This window comes from Pristis pectinata, chromosome 10 (genome assembly GCF_009764475.1).
Source record: "Pristis pectinata isolate sPriPec2 chromosome 10, sPriPec2.1.pri, whole genome shotgun sequence".
Lineage (NCBI taxonomy): Eukaryota > Metazoa > Chordata > Chondrichthyes > Rhinopristiformes > Pristidae > Pristis > Pristis pectinata.
The window spans coordinates 44,439,087-44,465,268 of record NC_067414.1 but is presented as its reverse complement, the minus strand read 5'-3'; the positions used below and the strand labels follow the sequence as shown (position 1 = coordinate 44,465,268).

Here is a 26,182-nt window from a genome sequence, read left to right as displayed (position 1 = left end):
TCAGTGGTTTTGCGTAAACAACGTCCCGTTGCAGAAAAAAAAGCTACGTTTTGGTGCCTGCCTCTGTTATTTACTCTCAGTAAGGTTAAGCCCAGAGGTTCCTTTTTGCCACGGTGGCAGTGATGCCTGATGTTGGAGCCTCCAGATGGCAGTGAAGTTTCTGACCGTAGACTTTCTCTTGGCCCAAACTGATATCATCCCACAGTTGTAAGGTTGGAGATATAATACAGTACCTGCAGAATGGCGGACAAGTAGGTGTCTTCCTGAAATATTTTTAAAAACTCATAACCAAAAGAGCTAGCAGCATTTCATTAAAATGTTGTATTATTTTCTACTGATTCCGTTGCAGTTGGTGGGGAGGTTGGATTCATCAGAACATTGCGGAGGTGAAAGCCAAGGTAAATCAGATTTTTGGCTGAACGTCGCCGAATGATGCAGTGCGCTGTGAGACTGCTTCGGGGTTTTAATCAAAGTACTTTTCTAATGGCTTTGTTAAGGATTTTAACAACTTGTTTCTTTATACGTTGTGCCGACAGTTATCTTTTTGCGCGAGCCCCATTGCATTGCACTCGTAAATTGGAGACAACGATGAGTCATTTCCTACCTCTGCTACTGAGCTGATTTATCAGAGCTTTTAGTGCTTTTTCGCGTCTTAAGTCGACCTTTTCTTTCTCTTTTATTTAAACTGCCTCATTCTCGTCTCTTTAACTCAAGTACGTCAATTGAGAGATTGCTATAGAGACCATATGGAGTTTTGATAACAGCTTTTTCTTCCAACCCCTTAATCCTGGCACGGCCGTACTCTTGGTGTCTTTCATCTAGATTTTGGGTAGATTGAAATCATTTCTTTCCGTCCCCAACACAAACTAATCTTCCGAGCTACCGAGTACATATGTTCCACCACGAGCTGTCTGAAACTGAACCAGATGGTTAATAGCCTCCTCATGATCCAAAGTGAGCTTTGACTACGTCACTTAACATCATCTATTCCTTGACTGAATGCATGCTTTATTGATCTGTTAAAGGGAGAATGTTGTTGTATTTTACAGACCTGCTAATAAACAACTTGCTTGTTGGATAAATCTATTCCAGTTCATTGGTTCAGTATATGGACTTTTAAATCAATGTGCATCCGTGGTGATTGGAAATACCCCACGGGTTAATCAGCAAGCTCATCTGGTGTTTAGGATAGAGAGTCCAATTGAGGAAACGATTTAGATTCATCATGGAATTAAAAAGCTAAGAAGAGACTATTCTGCCCATAAAAACTCTGCTGATACTTTGAAGGAGCTATTCAATTAATCCCACTTCCTTGCTCTTTTCCCCAAACTCTGAAATTTTCCCTCATCCTCCCCTGTTCTTTCCCCTTAATCCAGTGACTTTTCCTCCTTTGGGTACTTTATCCGGTTTCCTTTTCAACAGCTGCCATTGAATCTCGTTTTATTGTCATTCAGTGCAGTGAATTTTTAGACATAATAGCTTGTATGTGTTTTTCTTTGATTAGGTTTACCTCATCTTATTTAGATAACTATGTTAAGTTTTGTCCTCTGGGTACTGAGCTTTCTACCATTTGAACTAGTTTATCCTTAATTTTGATCACCTTTGTCAATTTTTGTTATTAATCTTTTCTGCTCTAAGTTCAAAAACTAGTAGACCTAACCATGGAATAGGCTGTTTTAAATCTGGTCGTGTGTAACAAGGATGAATTAATTACTAATCTCACAGCAAAGGATCCTCTGGGGAAGAGAGATCAAAACTTGATAGAATTTCACAATGAAATGTGACAATCTGTGGAGTGTCCATTGAGATTACAATTTGTATTGAAAAGATGTCCTTTATAAAAGGGTCTACTGAGTGCTGAATCCATAGCATCATCAAATAAAGAAAACTGGACACAAAGGATGTACAACTTGGTAGATTGCCCTTGTGTATGGATGAGTAATGTCTTACAGCATTATATGTGCAATAAAAATTCAAATTATTGTTTTAAACAGCTTTCAATGTGCAGCATCATTCCATGTGTTGTCCTCACCTTAAATCATCTCCGGCGAATTTACTTGTACTTGTGCTTGACGTTAGGGTGAGAAATGGTGGGTTTTCTAAAGTAGGAGGTTTCTCCAGCTCTCTGCATCCGGATGTTTACAGAAAGGAAGCATTGGTTGTGAAGGGAGGACAGCTCTCTTGGCCAACCTTCCACCACCCTCCATAAATTTGAGATCATTTAAGATTCAGCCCGTAACCAAGATTTTACCGTATCCTCTTTGATCATCACATCTGTGCTTGCTTATTGAGATTGACTCTCAGTATGTCAGTGCTCCATTTTTTTAAAAAAACAGTCTTGTGTTAAAATCCCTCTGTGGCCTTGAGTTCTGTGCCTTCTCTACCCTTGCAATCCCAGGACTTCTGTGTGCTCCTCCAAATCTAGTTCAGCGTAATGTCTGGAGATATTCTTACAGCATTATATGTGCAATAAAAATGCAAATTATTGTTGCAAACAGCTTTTAATGTAGTTAACTACTACGTGAATGAGTCATGATCGTTTAATATTTCATGGTGACAAGACACAAAAAAAAGCAGAAGCTGAGTACAAACTCTCAACTAAGATACGATTTCCATGAGACCTTCTTTGCCATTGATCACTGTGACATCACCCTTAAAGAGGAAAGAGGTTTTCAGCAAACAAAAGTGAGAGTTTAAAGTTTTATTGACATTATTCCATTGGGAGGATAGAATGTTAGTATGTAAGTGAAATAAAAATGAGCTGTAAAATTGTTATATTTTGCAATAAATCTTAACAGGAAGTATTCAATTGACTTTAAGAGTGAGTGATAAATCAATGTTTAGTGTATTTCATTATAGAGTCCTAGAGCCATACAGCATAGAAACAGGCCTTTTGGTCCATTGGGTCTGTGCTGATCATCAAGCACCTATCCGCACTCATCCCATTTTTTTATTCTCCTCACATTCCCATTGACTTCTCGAGTCTATCACTCATCTACACAGTAGGGCAATCTATCAAGTTGCAAGTCATTGGGATGAAGGAGGAAACACACTGGGTCACCAGGAAAACATACAAAATTTACATGGATAACACTGGAAATTGGCATTGAACCCCAGTTGTTGGAACTATGAAGCAGCATTGCAAATAGCTGCACCACTGCAACCACATCTACTTCTATAAATCCTTCTTCTGACATTGTCGTTTGTGCTTATAGAGTTATGCAGCAACAGTTGTTGAGAAAAATAATATTTTCCTGTGCATTACCACCATGAATATTTGCAAAAGTGGTTTAAAATTTTGGTCTTTTACCTTTGCAATCAGAAACACATTCACAGCAATATAGTATTTCCTGCTGTCTGTTGGGCAAACTCCCAGTGAAAAGCATGGTTGATTCCAGGAAGTCTTTCATGAGCTTGGATTAAATCTCATTAGCAGAGATCATTTCAGTGTAGCGGTTTCAAGGGTGCTAAGATTGCACAACCTATTTGTGCCTAAGTGGAGGCTTCAAACAAAAGTCATAGCTTTGATTCTGTAGGGACAAAGAACCGTTGGATAAATTAATACTTCTTGATGAAATTGCCATCCTATCAATGGGCAGAATCAGTACATTGCTAAGGTGTTATGGGTGGACTGTAGGGAGTATAGTTGTTCACATTGAAGCATTTATTTCAAGGTTACATCTTTAATTTCTTTTTAATTCACAGTCTGCGAAAGCCATGGAGCTTTTGAAGTGTGACTTGGCTGAATTCACACAGGTTATCCAAAATGATACTGTGACTACTATTGCTGCCACAGCTTTAGCATTCAAAGAAAAACTGAATGTGAGTTTATAGCCTATATGCCAACTTCCTGAATACATATTTGTTACTAAATGGACTATATTATTTTTAAGGAAATATAAACAAATTCAGAGATTTCATGCAAGATCCTTAAAGGGATCTTGTTTCTGTTCATTTTACTTGCATTGCAAGCAATGGGACATAAGTACATTTTCTGTTATTTATAGTCTTTGAATGTTTAAGTTTTACAAAGATTTTCTCTCAGCTGGTTGTGGTACATTTAACCAATATTTCCTGAAACCTAAGATAAAACGCCATTAGAATTTTCAGTATTTTGTGTTCCACAACAAAGTAATAGCAAGTTTATCAGTCTGAGTATTGAAGTATATAATGAAACCAAATGTGAAATCCATAGGTATCCAATAGCTTTCTGTTATTGAGATCACTGATTTCTGGGCTATATGATCTTAACATCATGAAATTAGTTGCAGTCAGTTTTGTTCTCCCGTTGTTCAAGTATGACCAGAGACTTTTGCTACCAAAATAATACAAACTGTAGAACAATGTAGGAGTTATGTTGGTGGTTTTCCTCTTTTCTAGGTTGAGGAGTCCACAGAAGGATCTCATAAGGTCAGCAAAGGGCTTTCAAGTTTCCTTGGAGCCATCTCAGAAGCATTTGCTCCTGTGGTAGGAGAACCAGACACGCCTCATGTGAAAACAGTCCAAGACATTCAGTTGAGAATTGGCGAACCATATGATGGTGTTAAAGTATGTAAGTTATTGGCATTTGTAGAATGGAAGAGCAGGAATTAACTGAAAGGTAACCATTTCATAATTAATGTTTGTATTTCATAGGTTCGATTATGTAATCTTCAGACTAATCCAGCAACATATTGTGCTAAACCAGATGGTAAGATGCAACTAAATGCTGTAATCTATAGTAGTCCTGTAAATAAAATAATCTTTTCAAAGGTTTCAGCTCCCATGTTCTAGCTTTTTTTTTCTAGATTGTTGTATGTGCTATTCATCACAAATACTCAAATAGCTATATTCATGGAGAAAAGCTGTGATTTGCTTCATTCAAGGATTTTTTCATTCCTATCTATTCCTGATTGGTTTTCATTTTTTTAAATCCAATGCACAGCATAGGCAAAATTAACTTGCATAATGTGGAAATCTAGTATTTCTGTAGCTATGAAGCAGCTGGTGTTTTTTAAAAATAAAATCAGAAATTGGCACAAATATCAATGAGTTGTGAGAATCCCTAATCTGGAATACAATACAAATAGGTCGAACCTGTCACGTGACTCTGAAAATGATGTAGTCCCTTTTTTTATGCTATTAATATCATCGTGCTGCTGGTGGCTTCCACCTCATCAATAATAAGGTACTGAAAGAAAAGAAAAAAAGGAGAGGGGGAAGAGATTGTTTTGATTCCTTCACACGCTTCCACTAATACATAGAACTACATACAGATGACCCCCATTACAGCTGTTTGTGTTATGGAAATTCACTGTTACAGAACTCACAGATTATTACCCAAAAATTTGAGATACGGAATAAAATTCACTCTGAGAGAACTTGTATGAAAAAATAAATAAATACTTTTTTCAACTCATGTTTCTTTATGGATGCACAGATGACATGGCTTTGCGTTACAGCAAATTTCAATACAGACTGTTTTCTAGGGATGCAACGGGGGTTGACTGTAATTTCAGATGTATAATTATATGCAGTAAATTAATTTAACAAATATTATCACTCAGTGTGTATCATTAAGCAAATATCTATTCCAGCATTGGAATGACTTGTTGTTGGCATATGTTGTTGGCCTCGCTGTTATTTGCAAAAATGTTTTTATATGCCTTCAAAAAGAATGAAACATTATACATGAGGATGATAATAAATGGCAACATCCAGGAGAGATCTCCTTTCTGACTGGTGGAGGCTAGATCTTCTCTTCGTTTTTTTCTGAGAATTGATTAGTTACACAATCAAGAGAGAATTTGGTTATCTTACAATAAGGAAAAGATGACAGTGCCTCAGAATTTGATGCATTGTGTTAATAAGACTGCATACTGCAGAGAAGTGATTCCTTGTGACCAGTGTGATAGACAAGATCTCTGCTTTAAACATGTTTTATAAATAGCTTGGAGTACAAAAGGAAAGATGTTATACTAAACCTCTAACTGTAGTTAAATCAGAATTTCATAGTATACTGTATCTAATTTGCATCACCAAATGGTGTGAAGACACTAATGAGGGTGAGGAAAATGTTTAGTAGAATGGTCCCGTGGATGAAGAACTTCATTTATGTTTATAGACTAGTGAAGATGGGATAGCTCTACTTAAAATAGAGAAGATTAAGAGGAAATCGTCAGTGGTCTAGACAGGAGAAGGATGAGAAACTATTTTCATTGACAGCTGGGTTGAAAACCAAAGACCACCATTTAGGGTAAAAGAACTGGGGGTGATGACGACACAAAACATTTTCATGCAATGATTATCATGATTTGGAATTTGTTGTCTGAAGGAGTGGTGAAGTGAGATTCATTCATTCCTTTCAAAAGAAAGTAAGATACTTGAGGAATTAACAAGAAACTTTGGCATTCTGAAGAAAGAGTTGCAGATTGAGACTTAATTGGATGGCTCTGGCAGGGAGCTGATGCAGGTTTAGTAGTATGAATAGTTTCCTTCCTTTGGAGACATGAGACTGCAGGTGCTGGAATATGGAGCAACAAACAATTTGCTGGAAGAACTCAGCAGGTTGAGCAGCATCTGTGGGAGGAAAGGAATTGTCGACATTTCGGCCTGAACCCCTGCATGAGTCCTGATGGAGGGTTTCAAACTGAAACATCATCAATTTCTTTCCTCCCACAGATGCTGCTCGACCTGCTGAGTTCTTCCAGCAGATTGTTTGTTGAGTTTCCTTCCATTAATTAGCAACTCCATGACTACAGTACAAGGTATTTCATCAGACATTCAGATGAGTTGCACTCCTCGTGTGCAGCTTGCAAGTATTGGCTTCATTTCCCTAAATGACTTGCATGATTCAGCCTTTGGAAAAAAATAATCAAGATGCTTGGGATTAGACACTGGCAAAACTTTACTGAGTTGCCCTATATTAACTGTGAAGAAACTTGATTGAAATATTTTGAATTTGAAAGATGACCTATTTTCAGTGTTCTTTGAATTGTCTAATTATTTCCTTCAATGTAAATCTTTTGTGTCTGCAGAGCAATATAATGTCTGGCTGTCAGGCTTCAGCTTGGAAGATGAGAAGTGCACAATATCCAGTCTTCTGGTCGATAGTCCAGAAATAAGAGATCTTTATGCAAAATTGGTATACTTTGTTTACTTAGTAGTGATTATGATGATTTAAAACACCCAATCTAAGTAGCATACAGTTAGATGTATACAAAGGCTTGTTTCACTTTTTAGCTCTTTACTCCAAATAGCTCTGTATTAGTTTGAGAATAAAATTGGGCTGCTCAGTAAAAGTATTTATTTTTAAATGAGCTTTAAAAAAAATACTTAATTCATTTTGAAAGATCTGCTTTAACTTCAAAATATGGTTTTTTCAAACAAAGAAATACAATCATCTTCTTTTGGGAAACAATAATTCTATATTCTTCCAAGGATTAAACTATTAATCACACATTTTTGAAAGATTTAGGTTAAATTAATTTAACCTTGCATTTTCATGTAATGCTCAGAGCATTTTTTAATCAATAGATACAAAATATACATTTTATATCTTTTGTTGTTGTTCATGTTGTGTGTTCCTACCTGGCTACTATGCTTTTATATGTTTCTGACAGGTTCCAAGTGAAGTTGCTCATAATGACTTCTGGTGTCGGTATTTCTATAGAGTACATCAACTTCATCAGGTCAGCACAGCAGTGTATTGACATTTCTGGGCAAAACAGTAACGATTCAGAGTCTGAGAATTATGATTAATCTCATCATCATTATGCATTGATATTGTGGCAGAGTTGGGTGGGGGGAGGTGGTGGGCAAAAGTAGATGTAATTCTCCATCAAACAACTAATGTTTGTATGTCTGATTTTTGAATGCCAGGCAAGGGAGTGAGATGACCGTGATGATCAAGTGGCAGCTTAACCCTGAGATTCATTTGTTGACTATTTATAATTGGAAGACCATCATCATTGGTTCAATCATAGTTTACTTTTTCAATGAAGAGGGAGGTTAGGAAGAGAATATCAGAAAACAAACTTGACAGAAAAGAAAAATAAAGGTGACAAGATATAAATGTCCAAACATTGGGATTTGAGGTGTGAGAGAAATCTCATGTTATTGGTGAAACTCAAAAAAAAAAAGCAGATCCACTCCATTGGGTTTTCTGTACCCAGGGGCATTAGCAATGAATCCCTAGGTTAAATGAGTTTTTTACATTTCGGTGAAGCTGAAATGACACGAGCTTGGACAGATGTGTGTTGATGCATCACATCTAAATCTTGGAACCTTATTTCTGATTCATCTCCCTCCAAGTAAGCTTTCCCACAGGGAGTGAGAGACGGCATTAGCGGTGCAGAAAATAATTATTTTCTTCTCAGAAGTAGAGAGAAACTCATCCCTCAGATAAACCTGTTGGATCATTCCATTCATAATTAGGGCAATTGAAGGAAGTTTTTCAAGGTCTCAAGGAATGATTTCTGTATCAGGCATGGACAGCAGTTCCTGATGGGACCAGATGTTGTTTATCCAGCCATGTTCTGCAGGCCAACAATTCAGGTCCTTCCCTTTTGGCCTTTCCACCCATACTAATGCATTAGCTTTGCTATGGCAAGAACAAATTTGAAATAATAATGGTTCTGCAATATTTAAAAGGACAAGATATTACATTCTAGTCTTTGTACTCCTTGTTGTAACATTTTTCCAGGAGGAAGCAAGAAGAACAGCTTTGAAAGAGAGAGCAGAGCAAACTATACACTCAGAGGACCTCAAGTGGGAAGATGATGAAGGTATAGAACTCCTTAATAATCCTCTTGAAGTGTTTTTGGAGTAAATTAAAGTAAATCTCATGTCAAACAAAACAATTGAGAAATAAGAGTTCAATGTATACATAGTCCTAGGTAGTTTATCCATAGGTAAGTTAAACAGCAGTTTTAATTTGGATCTTATTATCATCTCATCCACATTATATATGTGGTCTGGCTCAGTAGCCTCATTTTAATGTACATCAACAAAGTACAAAAGTTGGCTTATTAATGCTTTCAGGATTGAATTGATGTCCTTTCCCACTAATTAATCCAACTATATTAGATAAATCAATGGAATTAATTGTTAAATGATTAGTATTTCTACATACGTAATGCATCTTTCAGGTAATATAAACAAAGAAAAAGTTGTGGCATCATCATAAAGTCTGTTCATTAAGACCACAATAAACTATGGAAAAAAACTGAGGAATGTGATACTTTAAATTTTTTTCTCCTTAGATGAATTGAATAGCTCAAGTATAAATGTTGGTGCTGAATGTAGACCAAATGATGTAAATCTAGAAACTGAAGACATGCATAACAGTTTCAACCCAAGAGGAACATCTGAGAAATCGGGAAACAGTCTTGAAGAAGCAGGCCAAAGAATCACCATGGCAAGTCTTTTAGCAGGCACATCACATGAAACCCAGCTATTTGCAAAGCTTTCTGATGAAGACAGTGAAATAATCAAATGTAAAAGCCTTGTGGAGGGACCCAGCAAAATATCAGAACCATTACTGAAAATTGAAAGAAAGCAGAGCAGTAAAAGTACTTCAAAAGAAGAAGGAAAGCATAATGAACTGTTTGAGGGCAAAAGTGTTGGTGAGGATGCTTCAGACTCTGAGTGTCCTCTCTCTACTTCTAACCTAAGAAATTTCATGCTTTCACCATCAAACACTGATCAAAATTCAAGATTAAAATTTGATTCTAGTATCAAAGAATCTACTTTAGTAAAAGGTGAGATTCTCTTTAAATATATCAAACTGAATTTCAAGCATATTTATTTTCCTACATTTTTTTTTTTGGCAGTATTTACCTTCTTCCTCCCTCTGAAGGTGTTATTTATTTTGCTTGACTGCAGTTTCTTAGACACCTGGCATTCTATCATATCTAGTACAGGTCCCAAGTCGCATTCACAGTTGTAGCTTGGTGGTGAGTCCCAGCAGGCTCTTGGAGAGTGATTTGAACATACTTTAAACTACACCTTGCACAAGATAAGTTGGAAACCCACAGTTTCTGGAGAGCAATGGGTTAGGTAATATTTTTCTCAACAGGTCAAATTCTATGACCAATTCTGGTTTTTAAAATAAAATACTGGCAAATTGACTCAAACTTTACAGTCCAGATTAGAAAATATGTTTGGGATTGGTCCATACAATTCTGTGATTATGGCTAAATGATTAATCAGAAAAGGGTTTTTATTTCTAATTTTCTGCCAAATTCTTTGTTCTTAAAATTTAAGATTGATCATTATTAGTTTATCAGTTTAAATTTTTACCTAAATCTCACTCAATGTTACTCTTTTTATAATATAACTTTTCAGCTTTTGTTTTTATTAGAATTAGATATACTGGAGTTATGAGTTTGTCCTTTTATCACAACACCTCAGCTGGCCAGCTCTGTATCCTCCATCCTTTATTCCATGGTCCAGTGCCCTCTCCTACCGGATTCCTTTGCCTCTTCTACCTATCACCTCTCAGTTTACTACATCTACCCCCTTCCCCCACCCACCTACCTTCCCCCTCTCACTTGGACTCGCCTATCACCTACCTGCGTGTGCTCCTCTCCTTCCGCCCACCTTCTTATTCTGGCTTCTGCCCTCTTCCTTACCAGTCCTGATGAAGGGTCTCGGCCCGAAATGTCAACTGTTTATTTCCCTGCATGGATGCTGCCTGACCTGTTGAGTTCCTCCAGCACTTTTTGTGTATTGCTCCAGATTCCAGCATCTGCAGATTTTTGTGTATCTGTAGATAAACTATTGCTTACTTATACAAAAGGAGGAGGAAAAGAAGGGGAAGGGAACAAAGAAAACAAGGAGAGATTAACTGGTAAAGGGTTGTTAATGCAAAGGGACAGGAGACAGTAATGTGAAAACAGTGTTCTCTCTGTGGAACATTCTGTTCCATTTGCTATTCCTCATGCAATGAAGCAATCTATTTTGCAAGCAGAAAGGCCCGGAAAACATTTAGCATAGACCAATCAGTGGCAAGCAATAGTTTTGCCATACAAGTGCCAGGCAGACCATTTCCTTTTAGAAAGTGTTTAACAATCTGCCCTTGACATAAAATGACATTACTATTGCCAACTTCCCATTATCAACATCCTGTGGGAATAAACATAACGAGGAGGGTTATGGGGTGATGAGCAATGAATGCTGAAAACTTGTGTGAGAACCCGTAACAAGAATTACTTTTAACCATTGGCTGACCTCACCCACAGTTTTCACATTAAAACTTCTCATTCTATTTTTCAAAAAATCTCTCAGTTATTCCTCCTACCTTTTGTACTTTCAGTCTTATTCTGAGTGTTGGTTTTGTTTGTAGCAAAACTGTCTTGACCTGCCTGCGTATGCTCCTCCCCCACCCCCCACCTTCTTATTTTGGCTTCTGCCCTCCTCCTTTCCAGTCCTGATGTAGGTCTCAGCCCGAAACATTGACTGTTTATTTCCCTGCATGGATACTGCCTGACCTGCTGAGTTCCTCCAACACTTTTTGAGTATTGCTCCAGATTCCAGCATCTGCAGAATTTTTTGTGTCTCCGTCTTGACTTTTTCCTTTACCCTGGTTTGCATTCTGTGTTCATTTTAGATTCAATTCCATGCTTTTTTTTAAGGGTACATTTTCACTCTTGGTTTAATCATGCTGACTTCAAACTGATGCAGCATAAATCAAGTATTGGTTAAAAGGGTCTCCTTCTGTTTGCTTCTGGAGCCCGATCAGCCTAAAACTCCAGACTCATTGTTTATGCTGTAACTGGAGCATAAATGCAAAGAGATGTGTTGCATTTCTTTTAGTCCCTAATGTGTCAAATCTGTTAACACTCTAATATTTTCCTTAAGATTTGCCCCCAATGTATTTTATTTTCATTACCAATATTTTTTTTATTTTTGTCCAAGTTTTGCTTTGGCTTGAAAATATCCCTCTCATTTTTAAAGCAACTTGTTCTCTGATTTCTCTCCATCAATTTCATGGGAGGTTTACTGATTATATTTGTGACTGGTGAGTTTCTATTTTAGCTCACAATTTCTTTTTGTTATGATTTTTTTCATTCTTGGATTATGCCTTGGTTTTTATCCTTGGCTTTCATTCCTTTATGGAACTACTCTTCCTTGAACGTCATCTTCCAGCTCAAGTTTCTCCTAGGTGACACAGCTGTTTCAGCACAATGATGCCTTTCAGCATTGTGTATTAACATGATGTAAAATTGCCAGAGGATAGTTGAAATCCTGCTTCTAACAAATTACAATGTAGATCAGCCACTGACAATGACATGGATTTTATAATCTATTTCAGTTTGGATATATGCTTAAGGCCAGAACATTACTATATATTTATTGATCCAAAAACTTCACTATTAGAGATTTTTTAATGTTATATTATGGCTGTGTTAACATGCACATAATAACATGACAATATCAAATTGAGGTGGGGGGTGGGGTGGAATAGTCTCTGAACACACTTAACTCTACCTGAAATCCTATCTTTGACTGTTGTTTATAGAAAAAAATAACCAGTTTTCTTTAAACCTGGTCAATTACCAGAATACTGGAAGAGAACTGTATAAGAAGCACAGATTAAAGATTTAAAGACTGGTTTAAAAAAAAAATGACCAATGCTTGTAAATCCAAATGTAAAATACATGATTCTGTAAAAGATTTGAACTGATGCACTTAGAGCTTAATAATGCCATTCCCCCTTGCACAATATTGTTTTTCACTAATTAAAATATTTTTTTGTTAGAAATGACAGAGAACTTGAATCTGCTTTTATCTTTTTCAGTTAAAATAGAGAAGAGCTTCTAATTCATTAGAAATTTATACTCAGAAGTCCTGACGAATTTGAAACTCGGGTACTCACTGTGACATTGTCATAAGATCTGGTTTCAGATATAAAACCTATCAGACATTAGAAATAACCTGAAAAGTACAAATAATAACTATGGAATAATAAGTACTTAAAATACATTTGTTTTTACTTTTCTCAACAAATAATTATCATAAATCAGAAAAGCCACCTATTTTTATTCTGGTTTAAAATTAATCATATGTCTAGACATGCGTCTTAAACCTGAGCCCTGTGGCACTAAGTTACGATCAATAAGCAGGGTAGCTCAGTGCTGAGTTCTTTCAACAGATTGTTCAATAGAAGTATATATTGGCTTATTGTTTATTGCAGAGTAAGATGCTAGAAAAGCTGATAACAACTTAGCTCTCACAAAGGTTGAACAAGAATTGGAAGAATAAATGCGGGTTTATAGCAATGGATTGTCAAACTATGGTAGCAACTGTAGTCACATCACTTCATATTTATGCATACATGGGATGGTAGAAAAGAAATATGAAATGTTCAACGTAACAGTTTTGAGAGTTAGGAGTCAGGGGGTGGTGAGGATTTGATTTACGAAGTCAATGTGCTTACATAAAATAAGTGGCGACCTAATTAAAATCTTCAAAAATGGGTTAGGTTGGGTAATGAGCAAAAATGATTTTAAAGTATGTCTATGGTGCTTTACTCAAAGTGCCAACATATCGAGGACAGTACAGTTAGAAACTGGCCATTTCTAGCACTGCTGGAAAAGAATAAAAATAGAAAATGCTTGAAATACTCGGCAGGTCAGGCAAGACTTATGAAGAGAGGAACAGGTTTAATGTTTCTGGTAGATGACCTATTTTCAGAACTAAGCCATTTCATGGTTGTTCAGGGTTGTGACATTGTATTTTGAATAGTATAGTAATGGGGTTAATGCCTTTTAACAAACTAGAATATTGATAATCAATTGGAAACTCTTCTCAGTAATAAGATCTGGTGAATTGTCTTAGGAATTCTGGCTTCATGTTTCTTTTTATTCAGTTACAGAAAACACTTTAAATTCTGCTGAGAACTGGGATGAAGATATTGATCTAGATATGACTGAAGAAGAAATCCAGATGACTTTGTCTCAAGCTGAAGACTTGGGAGAGGTGCTTGCTTTAATCTGTAATGTCTTTGTGCCTATAGGTTACAAGTTAGCCACTAAAATACAATTAAAGCTATTTTCCCTCTTTTTGCAGCTTGAAATCGAAGACTGGGAAGATTGGGTATGCGAAAAGAAGTGAAATCTTTTGGCCTTTCTGCTTTTATGTATAGAGCTATTTGCCCAAAAGCATTTGTAACTGCATCCCACACAAGCAATCAGTTGCTATTTTCTGCATTCTACATCGAGTCAGCTATTTATGGATTACATGATTGCCAAATTTACAGCATCTTGTAAATAATTGTAATTTTGAACTTATTGTTTAGTTTCATGAGGTGATTGAATGCAACTGAGAAGTATACAAAATATTAAATTTTAGTGATAGAAGCGAAAGGCAGCCTTGATCCGATCTACATTGTCTATGTTTGTACGTCAGCAGAAAAAATATGGACTATCTTTTTGAGAGTTTTCAGGAAAATATTTAGGATTATCATATAATCTTGTAGAATCTAGCAATGCTGAAAGATTTGATGGGCCATCCACATGGGAGAGCTGTCATATTGTTCTAAATCTTATCATATTGTTCTGAACCGCATGACAGGCTGATCTGGAAGGTTAGGTTGCATGGGATTCAGGGGGAGCTAGTGAGGTGGATTCAGAATTGGCTTGATGATAGGAAGCAGAGGATGATGGTTAAAGTTGATTCGCCAACTAGAGGCTTGTGACTAATGGGGTGCCCAAGAGATCAGAGTTGGGACCTCTGTTATTCATTATATATGTAAATGATATGAATATACATGGCACGATTAGCAAGTTTGTTGATGATACTAAATTAGGGGGTCTTGTTGATAGTGAAGCAGGTTACAGTGAATTGCAGAGAGATCTTGATCAGTTAGGGAGATGGGTTGAGTAATGGCAAATGGATTTCAACTTGGATAAGTGTGAGGTGATGCATTTTGGACAGTTAAACCGAGGTAGGATTTGTCAGCACCCTGCCATTCACTGCTTGTGGGACAGAGGGACCTTAGAGTACAAGTGCACAGTTTGTTGAAAGTGGATGAGCAAGTAGACAGGGTGGTGAAGAAGGTGTTTAGCATGCTGGCCTATAGTCAGGGCATTGAGTTTAGGAGTAGGGACATTATGTTGCAGTTATATAAGTCATTTTTGAGGTGCACTTGGAGTATTGTGTACAGTTTTGGTCACCCTGTTGTAGGAGAGACATTGTCAAGCTGGAGAGGGTGCAGAAGAGATTTACGAGGATGCTACCTGGACTAGAGGGCCTGAGATATAGGGAAAGGTTGGCCATGCTGGATCTTCACTCCTTGGAGTGCAGGAGAATGAGGGGTGACCTCATAGAAGTTTATAAAATCATGAGGGGTATGAATAAGGTGGACAGTCAGAGTCTTTTCCCCAGGATTGTGGAGTCCAGAACTAGAGGGCACAGATACAAGATAAGAGGGGAGAGATTTAAAAGCGACCTGAGAGGTAACTTCTTTACACAGAGGGTAGTGAGTAACTGGAATGAGCTGCCAGAGGAAGTGGTGGAGGCAGGTATAATTGCAACATTTAAGAGGCATTTGGATAAGTACATGGAGGGGAGGAGCTTGGAGAGTTATGGACCAAACCCAGGCAATTGGGCCTAGCAGGAAGCATGCTGTGGTTGGCATGGACCAGTTGGGCTGAAGGGCCTGTTTCCGTGGTGTATTACCATATGAATTTATCTTATTGGCTAATTTTGTGGTGAAAGTATGAGCCTTCTGCCATTGCACCATGTAATTGATGGCAACTTCAGCAATTTGGAACATGGAAACATGGAAAATGGTGTCAGTGGTCCACTGCCAAGCAGCTGGCTGGACTCCTCATGGACTTTGGCATGTGAGGGAGGACATGGGTTAAATCTCCTCCACTTGTGATGGACTCTCACCATATAGTCTGCACCAAGCCTGAAAAGAGGCAAATGGTAGTTCTTCTGAACTCGAGTGGGTGGAAACAACTGTGAGAACCTAATTTTAAAAACATTATTCTAAAATGCTTCCTTATGTATGATATTTAGCTTGAATTAGTTTGTGAATTTGCAATTTTAAAATGTTTACAGGAGTCTAAATTGTTTTGGATATTTTGGATTTTGTTTTAAGCTTTAAATGTTTGTGGCTTGTTTTTAAATAATCTAAAGTTTGACAGTTCTGTCTGTGGTCATGATGGCAAATTGTCAAATCTCTTCTTGTGGGGTGGCGATGGTGTTCTTCTTCTGGCCACCTACGCAACTTTCTAATGACCTGGAAGACCTTGTCAACCAATACACCCTCCTCCAGAGAAAAATTCTGGTTTCTGAAGGTTCCCACTGGGAACGTGATCAGTGGTATGCTTGTGTTATATTTCCTGAAGTCAGCTATTTGCCAATAGTACACAATACAGGCAGTCCTCAGGATTCCTTATCCTCATATCCTGAACTGTTTGTAAATCGGAAATGAACAAATACAGTGTGTGGGAGAGGATCACAGAAACAGCTGTGACAGGAGAGTGAGCAGGCATGGGAAGAGTGGCTGTCAGCCAGCCTCACTGACTCAGTGAGTGAGACAGCTCAGGGCTCCCTGCTCGGCTTGGCTCGATCCAACCCCCGGCTGTTGCGGCTCAGGGTGGGGGAAGGGAGAGAAAGCACGCAGAAATGCCCCGTTTCCACCCATCAGAAGATGCCTGTAGCAGTTGGTAAATCCATCCCATTGGTTTCCCAAATGTACAGGGAAATACCTTGCCCAACCCTGATAAAGACTGGCTGCAACACGACAGCAGCCAGCAAATCCATCCCCAGACAGACCTCTGAACCTCTGGCACAGCGGCTCAAATCATTAATTCCCGCTGAAAGTATTACCTCTGCCTCGGCAGCATAAAGCTGCGCAGTCAGACTCCGCGCTGACTTCAAATCATTTGATTTGCCTCACACTCACCTGTGAAACTCTGCCACAAAGTTAGATAAGCTAAACTTGTTTCAAAAATAATTTTAAAATTCATCAGAAAAGTCAGGTCAGCTCTTTTGTATGTACGTTGGGCTTCCATGGCCCGGGAAGGGCCAGTACTGCCTGCAGAAACTGCTGCATAAATTGATCTCCCCTTACAAAGCTGTTGGTAATCTGCTTTAAAGATAAGTGCATAGAAAATTAGTCAATGTCTAACCATTTTTCTATTTGCCCCCTGGAATGAGCCTTATTTCAAAGAAGTTGGGAGTCTCGGTCACTCTCTCTGCTAGTCAGAAATTTGCATGCTCTAATTTTTTGCTTCCAACTTAAATTGCAGTGGTAAGAAAGCTCCACGGCTTCATGACTGAAGAGTAATTTCCAGAGGCAAATCCACCAGAAAAGCTGTCAGACCACCCAACCTGAAAGCAGCGTAACACTAAGATAATGCTATTCTTTCCTGGTGCTGCACGCTAAATCTGATGCAGTTGACAGCCCCCTACTCTTCTTTGCATTCTCTGAAATTTAAGTTTGGGTGCTTTTGAAATGAAATGTCTGTGGACAACTTACAAACCTGTTGCACAGGATTGCTCTGTGCAACACTCTCCACCCCAGGTCCCCAATGAAAAGGGGGGTGGGGGAGGACTCCTGCATAAAGAGACCTCCATTGTGGAACCCTCTCATTGCTGGATGACAGAATGGACCACTGTAGCAGGTTTTTTTTGTAGGCAAGGGTGTGGAAGTGGAGAGTATGCAGAAGCAGCCTGCACAGGAAACTCCTCCATGTGAGAGAGCTCCCGTTGTAGGGGACCGGCTCCCAAAGACTGTTTCAGGGCCCGGGTCCAAGGAGTAATTCCGGCCGAGTGGGTGGGTGAGTGAGTGAGTGGGTGGGTGAGTGAGTGAGTGGGTGGGTGGGGGGGGTTGTTAGCCCAGTCGGGAACATCCCACACTCATGAGCCCCCTTAACACCCCATTGTGCTGGGACGGCCAGAGGCTTCGGCCACAAGCCCCCGTGGCACATGGCTCGCTATTCCACAGTCTGGTCCATTGGGCCACCCTGCCAGTTAGAGCATCGCCCTCCCTCAGCAGGGGAGCGCTCTGGATGGAGACGAGCATGTCCCAGACGCTGAACAGGTCCCGGTAAAAGACAGCTATCTCCTGAGCAGTTCCCGTCCAAAGGGCAGCTGTGCCGGGAGCTGGTGCTAACGCATCAACAGAGCGTCTTTGTGACACTTGGCGCCACGGCCGCGCTCCCGGCGCCGACGCAAAACGTGCAACATTTCAACCAAAAGGCTGACCACTGTGACCAGGAGCAACGGCGTAGCTGTTCATTATCGGACCCCGCACAACACTGACGGAGAGGACTCTCTTATGGTAACGGAGCCTTGACCAAACCGGTGATAGAACGTCCGCATCGCTGCACCCAGAGCAGTAACGATAGGCATGGATGTAGGAATGGGAGGGAATTGACATTGACTTTGTTTAACTCCTGGGATCTCTAAAGGATTGACGGCCCGTTTCATTCCTGTTATTTTGTTTATTGGTGTTATAACATAACTTTCGTGCTTTAAATTTGGGTTACTAATTATTTAACTAAGATCAGCATAATGGTTGGAAATCTGAAGCAGAATTTTATAAATACTGGAAGCCAAGTAGTGTCGGGGCGGGGGCAGAGGATTATGAACCCCACCCTTCCTTTGGGAACTGTCGTGCATTAGGAAGCCAGCGCTTCATTTCCACTTGGGTTTATTCTCTACTAAATGTCACGGTCCACCTACAAGGATCTTCACCTGAACTCTGCTCTTTCTGTCTGCAGAATTGTTTTATAACTCTTGGCTGATTTGAGACTGGCTGTCTACATAAAGAGCTGGGGTCTGGGATTTGGTGGGCCTGGTTAAATATTAGCGCAGTCTACACCGGCAATTCAGATGATTGAATAATTCATTCCTTTAGCAGAAGTAACCATTTTGAGCTATCTCAGTTGGGTGTGTTTGGTGGAGCAATGGGATACGTTGAAGGTAATGTAGATGGGGGATAAGTACGTGACACGTGAAGGACTCGAAACACAAATCTTTTCCACACTTCAGAAAAGTTAACAACAAATTGTTGAAGGAACTGGGTCTCTCTCCACGAAGGGAGATCCTGATAACTAGTTTCTATTCAAGATATTTATTTCAAAACCAAATATTTTAGTTCTTGCTTCTATTAAAATAATGGCAGTTTTCTGGCTTTGGATAGGGCTGTGTTGAAAGCAGATTTTTCTGTATTTAAATGTTCTGTTCTATTCCAACCACCACCCATCCCAGCTGAGGCTCGTAAGCTAACAACATGACGGGTGAATTGACTGCTGTGCAGTGCAGGAGATTTCTGGAGGCAGGGGACTGTTTGATGTCGGTGGAACGCCAGGGTGAAGCGGGAGACATGCAGCAGCGCCCGAGCTCCACCTCAGACTGGGAGGCGTCCGCTGAGATATTCCCTTCGCCCCGTCATGGACGGTAAGATACTGTCTCTCGTGTTTCGCTTGACCGGTCTCCTTTGATACCCAAAGGAATTTCAAGCTGACAGCTGGAGTTTGCAGATCGACAGCATTCCACCCCCAAGGACCAGCAGGGAGCGCTGGCGAGCTCACTCAGCAGAACCTGCAGTTTCTGGTTGTTTCATTGCCTGTGGAGACATTGCGCGTATTTCGGTACTGCATGTGATATCATTTTGTTTTAAAAAAGCTGTGAAACTATTACAACTGAGTTACGTCATGAAGTTCCGGAAGTTGCTGTATTTGCACATTAATGACTAAGCAGGGTTCAGGAAATTAAAGTCTAGTAATTACAAGCTCTTAGTTAAATGATAACTGATAATGAACGTACATCAATGTTTACTGCATGGAAAGTAAATACTTTTTAATGTGGAGTTTCCTTTGTTTAAATTTGTGAATTGATTTGAGATTTTTTGAAAACAAGTCAAATTTCAAATCGTTTTTTAATTTCACTTATGATTTTTTGCTTCCCTCTTTTGCATATGATTTGACATTGATTTACCCTCCTTAATCATTCCTCTGGTTACTTCTCAAATCTCACGGGTAAAGGAAAGACGTTGTCCCTTCTCCAGTCTCCACTGTGCTGTTGGCTTGCACCAAGGGAAATTTATGGATTGACCTCCATCAATTTTAACCATTTTCTTTAGTGTGAGGTATAACTCCACCACTAGCCCATTGACTTCGGTTTTACAAGGGTCTCTAGATATCACATTTGGTCAAATGCTGCCTTGACATCAAGGATAGCACTTTCACATCTCAGAAATTCAGCTCTTTGACCCATTATTGGACCAAAGCTAATGGAGGTTTGGAGCCAATGGATCCCTGTAAAACTTAAACTGGGTGTCAGTGTTCAGGTTATTGGAGCGTAAATGTTCTTTGATTACATTTTTGACTGGCTTTGTGCTTGAACAGATGTGTCCAGAAACTGAACACATTTGTGCCTATTCTTTATGTGTAAATGTCACACAAAAATCATTTTGCACATGTTTTGAGATGTTACATCCATGACCTGTTGAAGTTCTGCTCTAAATGAAATTGGATTCGGCACTTCCAGATGTGATTCAGCCTACTGTCATCTCCCTACTGGTGTTTGTGCATGGGATGACCTCATCAATGAGCTCTGTACTCATTATTTTCTATCTGACAGAAATTAGATGAAAAGGTCATGACCTATGATCATTCTTAAGACAGGGGAGTAAAGCATGCAGAAAATTGGGAACTATGCCTGAATCAAAGAGTTCTTGCTGGGAGATTGTTCGTTTATTTCAGCATCATCTCCCCCACTTTAACTTACATTTGCTGACCTCACTACAGCAGCACCGAGTCAGATTGCGCATCTCCACGTTGTGCACCTCAAGGCATGGTCCTCCGATCTCTGGCCCCAGTGTCTGGTGGATTAGGGCCACTTGTGGTACAGGCCAGGAAAGGCTGTATGGCTGCTATGGACACTTGCCTTATAATTAAACTACCTGCTTCTCAGCAGGCGGTGTGTGAATGATGCAACAACTGCCTTCTGTAAATGTGTAGATCACATCCCACCACTGGGAGAGAATCCTAATAATGATTCCTTAAAGTGAGGATATCCCTAATTCACAATTGTTTTGTGACCTCCAATTTGGAGTTGCACCATGTGCAAGATATATTTTGTGCACTTAATATGGGTAGAATTTAGTTTATAGGGAAAAGACATCTGTATCTCAACCCAACAAGTTTAGTATTTTTTCTATGTTTTATGAATTGGGAAATGTGTTGCTGTTGAACTGATGAAAAAGTGAATTAATAGCCATAGATATGTAGGCCAGGAAATAGTCTTTGGTCACCAGGGTTAAATGTGTATTAGTATCAGCTGATGATTTTACCTGCCCCTGCATGTCCAGCTTCATTGAAGTGAAATATTGAGCACAATCAGTCACCAATGCACATTTGTTCGTTTGGTCCTGGATTCTCTCCCACAGTGTCCATGACTTTTGAATATTTTTCACAAATGCACTGCAGATCCGGGTAGCATAGGTGGAAAGAGAAACAGAATTATTGTTTTGGATCGAAGACCCTTCATTAGAACTAGGAAAGAGAGAAAATGGGCAAGCTTTAACCTGCAGAGAGGGTAAGGGAGGGGTGGGTAATACAAAAAGAATATCTCTGATAGGGTGGGGCCAGGATGAGCCATGGGGATCATGAGGCCATCTGACTAATACACAAATGAGGGAAGTCAGAGAGAAACAAACAAAGGGATCCATAACAACTATGAAATTCAGAGCTGCAGGAAATACCCAGCACAACAGGTGATGTAAGTGGAAAGAGAAAAGCTGACCTGCAGGAGCAGTGACCTTTTCTGAAACACAGAAAGTGAGTGACCTGAAACTGTTGAAGTTTATGTTGAATACAAAAGGCTGCAACGTGCTCAGATGGAAGATGAGGTACTGTTTCTCAAGCTTACATTAGAACGTACAGGAAGCCACATGCAGGAAGGTCAGAATAGGAGATGGTTGGAGAATTAAAGTGACAGGCAACTGGAAGTTCAGGGTTACCCCCGTGGACTGAACAACTGTTTTCTGCAAAACTGTCATCCAATCTATGTTTCTTCAAAGCAGAGGAAATTACATTGTGAGCACAGAATATAATACACCAAAATGGAAGAAGTGCAAGTGAATTGCTGTTGGATTGTTTGGGTCACTGGATGGAGGGGAGGCATGAGACTAAAGGGCAGGTATCTCCATGCAGTTGCATGGGAAGGTGCTGTGAAAAGGAGAGTGGTTGGTGGCATTCGAAGAGCAGATCTGCTGGCAGAAATTGGGGGAGAATTACCCAATGAATGTGGCAGGGGTGGGGTGGAAGGTGAAGACCGAGAACTCTATCCTTGCTTTGTTTAGGAGGAGAGGGAGTGAGAGAAAAGGTGTGGGGAAATAGATGAGATGCAATTAAGAGCCCTTGTTGATGGTGGAGATAAGCCAAAAATAATGAGAAAGGAAGGCATTTCAGAGGCACACAAATGGAAAATCTCATCATTGGAGCAGATAGGATGGACTTGGAGGAACTGGGGGAGTGGGAGAATACAAGAGGCAGTACAGTCAATATAACAATGGGAATCTGTAGCCCAGTAATAGATGTTTGTCTAACCTGAGATGGATACGGAGAGATCCAGAAAGGAAATCGAAGAGTCAGAGATGGACCACGTGAAGAGAGAAAGGTGGAAATTAGCAGCAAAAGTAATGATATCTTTGAGCTCTGTATGAGTGCAGGAAGCAGCTCCAACAAAGCTGTCAATGTACTGCGGAGGAAAGATGTTGAGGGAGCAGACTTGAAGTAGGACTGAAAGAAGTACTGTTCCACACACCCCACAAAAGGACAGGCATGGCTTGGGTCCTTGTGAGTTCTTACAACACTACCAGTTTAGGTTGGGCCCCTGTGAGTTCCCTAGCTATAACTTTGACCTAAGTAAAATGAGTGGAGTTGTAGGAGAAGTTCAAAGGTGGAATGAGTTCTGCCAGGTGGATGAATGTGTTGGTGGAGGAGAACTGGTTGGGCCTCTGTTCAAGGACAAAGGAGAGAACATCCTAGTAAACATTTCATTCTATCATTTTGTTATTTAAACCAGGAAATAAACTTTCCCTATCAGGTGAGTACAAAGTATCCCATGCCTTTACTTGAAGGAGATGCCAGAGATGGAAGTGTAGAAGAAATATTTTTCACAATGTTGATCTTAAGAACAAGAATTAATTGCAGAACTAGAACAAACAGCCGCTTGAAACTGTTCTTCCTTTGAATAAACTTGTAGATCTTCTGATCTTTGGTTTCAACTCCATTTTCCTGCCTAATTCTTATAAAATCTGAACATTATCATTAACTCAGCATTCACAGATCTCTAGAGAGGCCTACTCTCCTCAATCTTGACTCGTATGACAATCCTTTCATCCCAGGGATCAACTGGTGAACCTCCAAAGCAAGTATATCCTTTTAAAAAGGAGGGCAAAACTACACATGGTGCTCCATAAGTGTCTCATTAAAAAGTCCCTTAGAGTTTTAACAACTGTCTATATTTCATTGCAGGCTCTTTGTGTCCACCTCACAACCTTTTGCCAATTTTTGTATTTTTGGCAAATTTTGGATACATTACACTAAGTCCCTTTGTAAATCATTAACAAAGATTATTAATAGCTGAGGCTGCAGGACTGTTCCCAGAGGCATCTCACAACAAATTGACTCCCTGGAAAGGACCCATCTATCCCCATTATAACGTTCCCCCCACCCCCCCATTCCCCCTGTTATGGGAGGATTGCGTTCCTAGAAAATCATCTTCTTTTTTCCAATGAAAATAACCCAGTTTGCCAGTTTCTTCTCATAACTACCAGAACTGTGTACGGTACTCTCCCTCTGATCTAACTAGTGTTTTATATGGTTCTAGTATGACCTGCTGGCACATATATTTTATGTCTCAGCTGATAAAGGCATATCCCATTTATCTTCTTAGCCCTTTTATCTAGCCGTACGGCTACCTTCAAGGATCTTTTAAATGCCTCTGTTCCTCTATGCTCTTCAACATCCAACTATTTATTTTGCACTCGTTGTCTTTGCCATCTCCAAATTAAATACATACATTTTTAGATTTAATTCCATTTGCCATTTTTTTTCCTCATCTGACCATTCCATTGATATTTTACATCAGAAACAATTTTCTTTCTCACTGTGACTTATACTTCTGTGACTCTACTACTCTCTGACTTTATGCCTTTCTGCTTCCTGTGACTGGCTTCCACATCTGGTATGATCTATAAACTACTTAATCATGGCCTTTTTAAGATTTTATGCCTTTGTAATGTTTCAGTTTAAATGAAGTCCATGTAAACATTTTATTCTATCATTTTGTTATTTGGACCAGGAAATAAACTTCCCTATCAGATGTGTGGAAAATATCCCATGCCTTTTCTTGAAGGAGATAGTTAGATTCTCTTGGTGACCTGTCCATTACTAATCCTACAGCTAAGATTACTGAAACAGATTTTTTTGATTGCATAACTCATTTTTTGTGGTACCTTGCTGCAGATTGGCGATGTGTTTCCCTCTGCGATGACAGTGAAGACATTTCAAAATACTTTAATTGGTTGGATAGCACTCTGGAATATGTTAATATTGCAAAAATCTGCAAGCATTCAATTTTTTCCCACTGTAATTCACACTGCCAATTTTGTTATGATTGACAAATTATAGCCACTAATATTTTAAGTTTTCATCCCTCTCTGATATGTTGTATTTATCAATATCTGCCCCGTATAAAAAAAAATGTAACGGATTCAGCTTTTCAATAACTAAATATGAAATAGGATAATACATATAGACTGAACATCTGTATATTCTTTTTTCATTTTTACTTCTCTGTCAGGTGTCTAAATATTGCATTATTTTAGATAAGAGCCCGTATTTTGTTAACTTTGTTTTGACCTGCTGTGCTAACGAGCAGTCTTGAACAGGTATGATAAATATACACTGTTTTTCATCTTCCTTCTAATTAGTTTCCATGTAATTAAAATGGCCCCAATTGTGCTGATTGATAGCAACAGGTTCTAAAGGGAAACACTAACTACCAGCCATTTGGGCTTCAGCATGTCTCAGATTGCAACTAATGTTTGGTGTAAGGTTGAAGTCTAAGATGAGCTGAAGATCAGGTGCTGGCAAATCTCACTGTGTCGCTGGACTCACCACTGAATCTAGTGGTGGAGCAGTGGCACCTTAAAGAGATGGTCAGGGTGCACTTTGCATCCATCCTTGAGTTTTACACTAGGGTGTGCTTATTAGCAAAGTGTGACCCCATTCTGATAGAGCAAATCTCTCACTTTCGGAAATGCATTAAAAAATGTTCAAAGAATATATTGACCATCGGCAAGCTGTCAAAGACTCAGGGCATTCCAAAAGTGGGGACTTAAGATGTACCTCAAGCTATTTGCCACTTGGATCTGTTCAGGCTCTTAGGAGGATGTCCAGGTGTACAGGGTCAGCTCATTTGGCCCTATGCATTTGGAGAAAATAAGTGCTGATGGGTGGACACCATGGACAGCAAGTCCTGGTAGTGGGCTGGATCCAGATGATTCAGCTCAGTGAGTATTAAGTAGACTCTGCTCTTTTTGTTCTTTGAAAGTCAAGGTAGAATGCATCTGGATTGGAAATGGCAAACTAAATAAACCCACTGATGGAGGGATCAAATCCCTGAATCATCTGATGCAGGGTCTCAATCCAAAACATTGACTCCCATTGCCTCCATAGATGCAGCTTGACTCGCTGAGTTCATCCAGTAGGTTGTTTATTGCTCCAGATTCCAGTATCTGGAGCCTTTTATGTCTCCACTGACAGGTCAGTAGGACATTGGATTCTTCGCAGTCGCCTTCAGGTAGCCCTAAAATATCCTGATGGGTAACTGGCCGCAGTTAAACAAGCAGCATAAAGCGACTGTAATTCATTTTATCTGCTCTGCTTATGTCTCTGGAATTGGTTATTTGGATGCAAGAAAGTCTTTTTTTTGTTCAGTATGAATGCAGATTTGCTGGTGCTTGCAGATTCCTCAAGTGCTTGACTTGGTGACATGTAAGCAAAGGGTAAGGCTCCAGATATACTGAATACACAGTGACTATTCTTAGATCACCTAGATTCAAATTTGCCATATTAGCTTTTGTATTTAATCACAAGTTTTTTCTCCATCCATAATGACTTCAATTTACTTTATGTCAATAGATGATATTGACATTTTTAAAACC

General features: G+C 39.4%; 1 protein-coding gene across 4 annotated transcripts; it reads left to right on the top strand.

Annotated features, from left to right (window-relative positions):
• The first annotated feature begins 124 nt into the window (after nucleotides 1–124).
• On the top strand, nucleotides 125–19,363 carry LOC127575000 (BSD domain-containing protein 1-like). 4 transcript variants are annotated; one of them, XM_052024582.1, is made up of 12 exons: nucleotides 125–251; nucleotides 350–398; nucleotides 3,706–3,822; nucleotides 4,381–4,548; nucleotides 4,636–4,690; nucleotides 7,017–7,123; nucleotides 7,602–7,670; nucleotides 8,684–8,765; nucleotides 9,243–9,740; nucleotides 13,853–13,962; nucleotides 14,053–14,079; nucleotides 19,213–19,363. In XM_052024582.1, exons 1-12 carry the CDS (start codon nucleotides 241–243, stop codon nucleotides 19,228–19,230), a joined length of 1,311 nt encoding a protein of 436 aa, XP_051880542.1. In that variant the 5' UTR covers nucleotides 125–240; the 3' UTR covers nucleotides 19,231–19,363. The 4 variants fall into 4 exon arrangements, with proteins under 4 accessions (XP_051880542.1, XP_051880543.1, XP_051880541.1 ...); XM_052024583.1 differs by lacking the exon at nucleotides 19,213–19,363 and having other exon boundaries at nucleotides 13,859–13,962; nucleotides 14,053–16,133; XM_052024581.1 differs by lacking the exon at nucleotides 19,213–19,363 and having other exon boundaries at nucleotides 14,053–16,133.
• The last annotated feature ends 6,819 nt before the right edge of the window (nucleotides 19,364–26,182 follow it).

Coding starts and splice junctions, on each gene's coding strand:
- LOC127575000 (XM_052024582.1), top strand. Junction 4,549..4,635: donor AACCATATGATGGTGTTAAA/GTATGTAAGTTA, acceptor TGTATTTCATAG/GTTCGATTATGTAATCTTCA. Junction 8,766..9,242: donor CAAGTGGGAAGATGATGAAG/GTATAGAACTCC, acceptor TTTTCTCCTTAG/ATGAATTGAATAGCTCAAGT.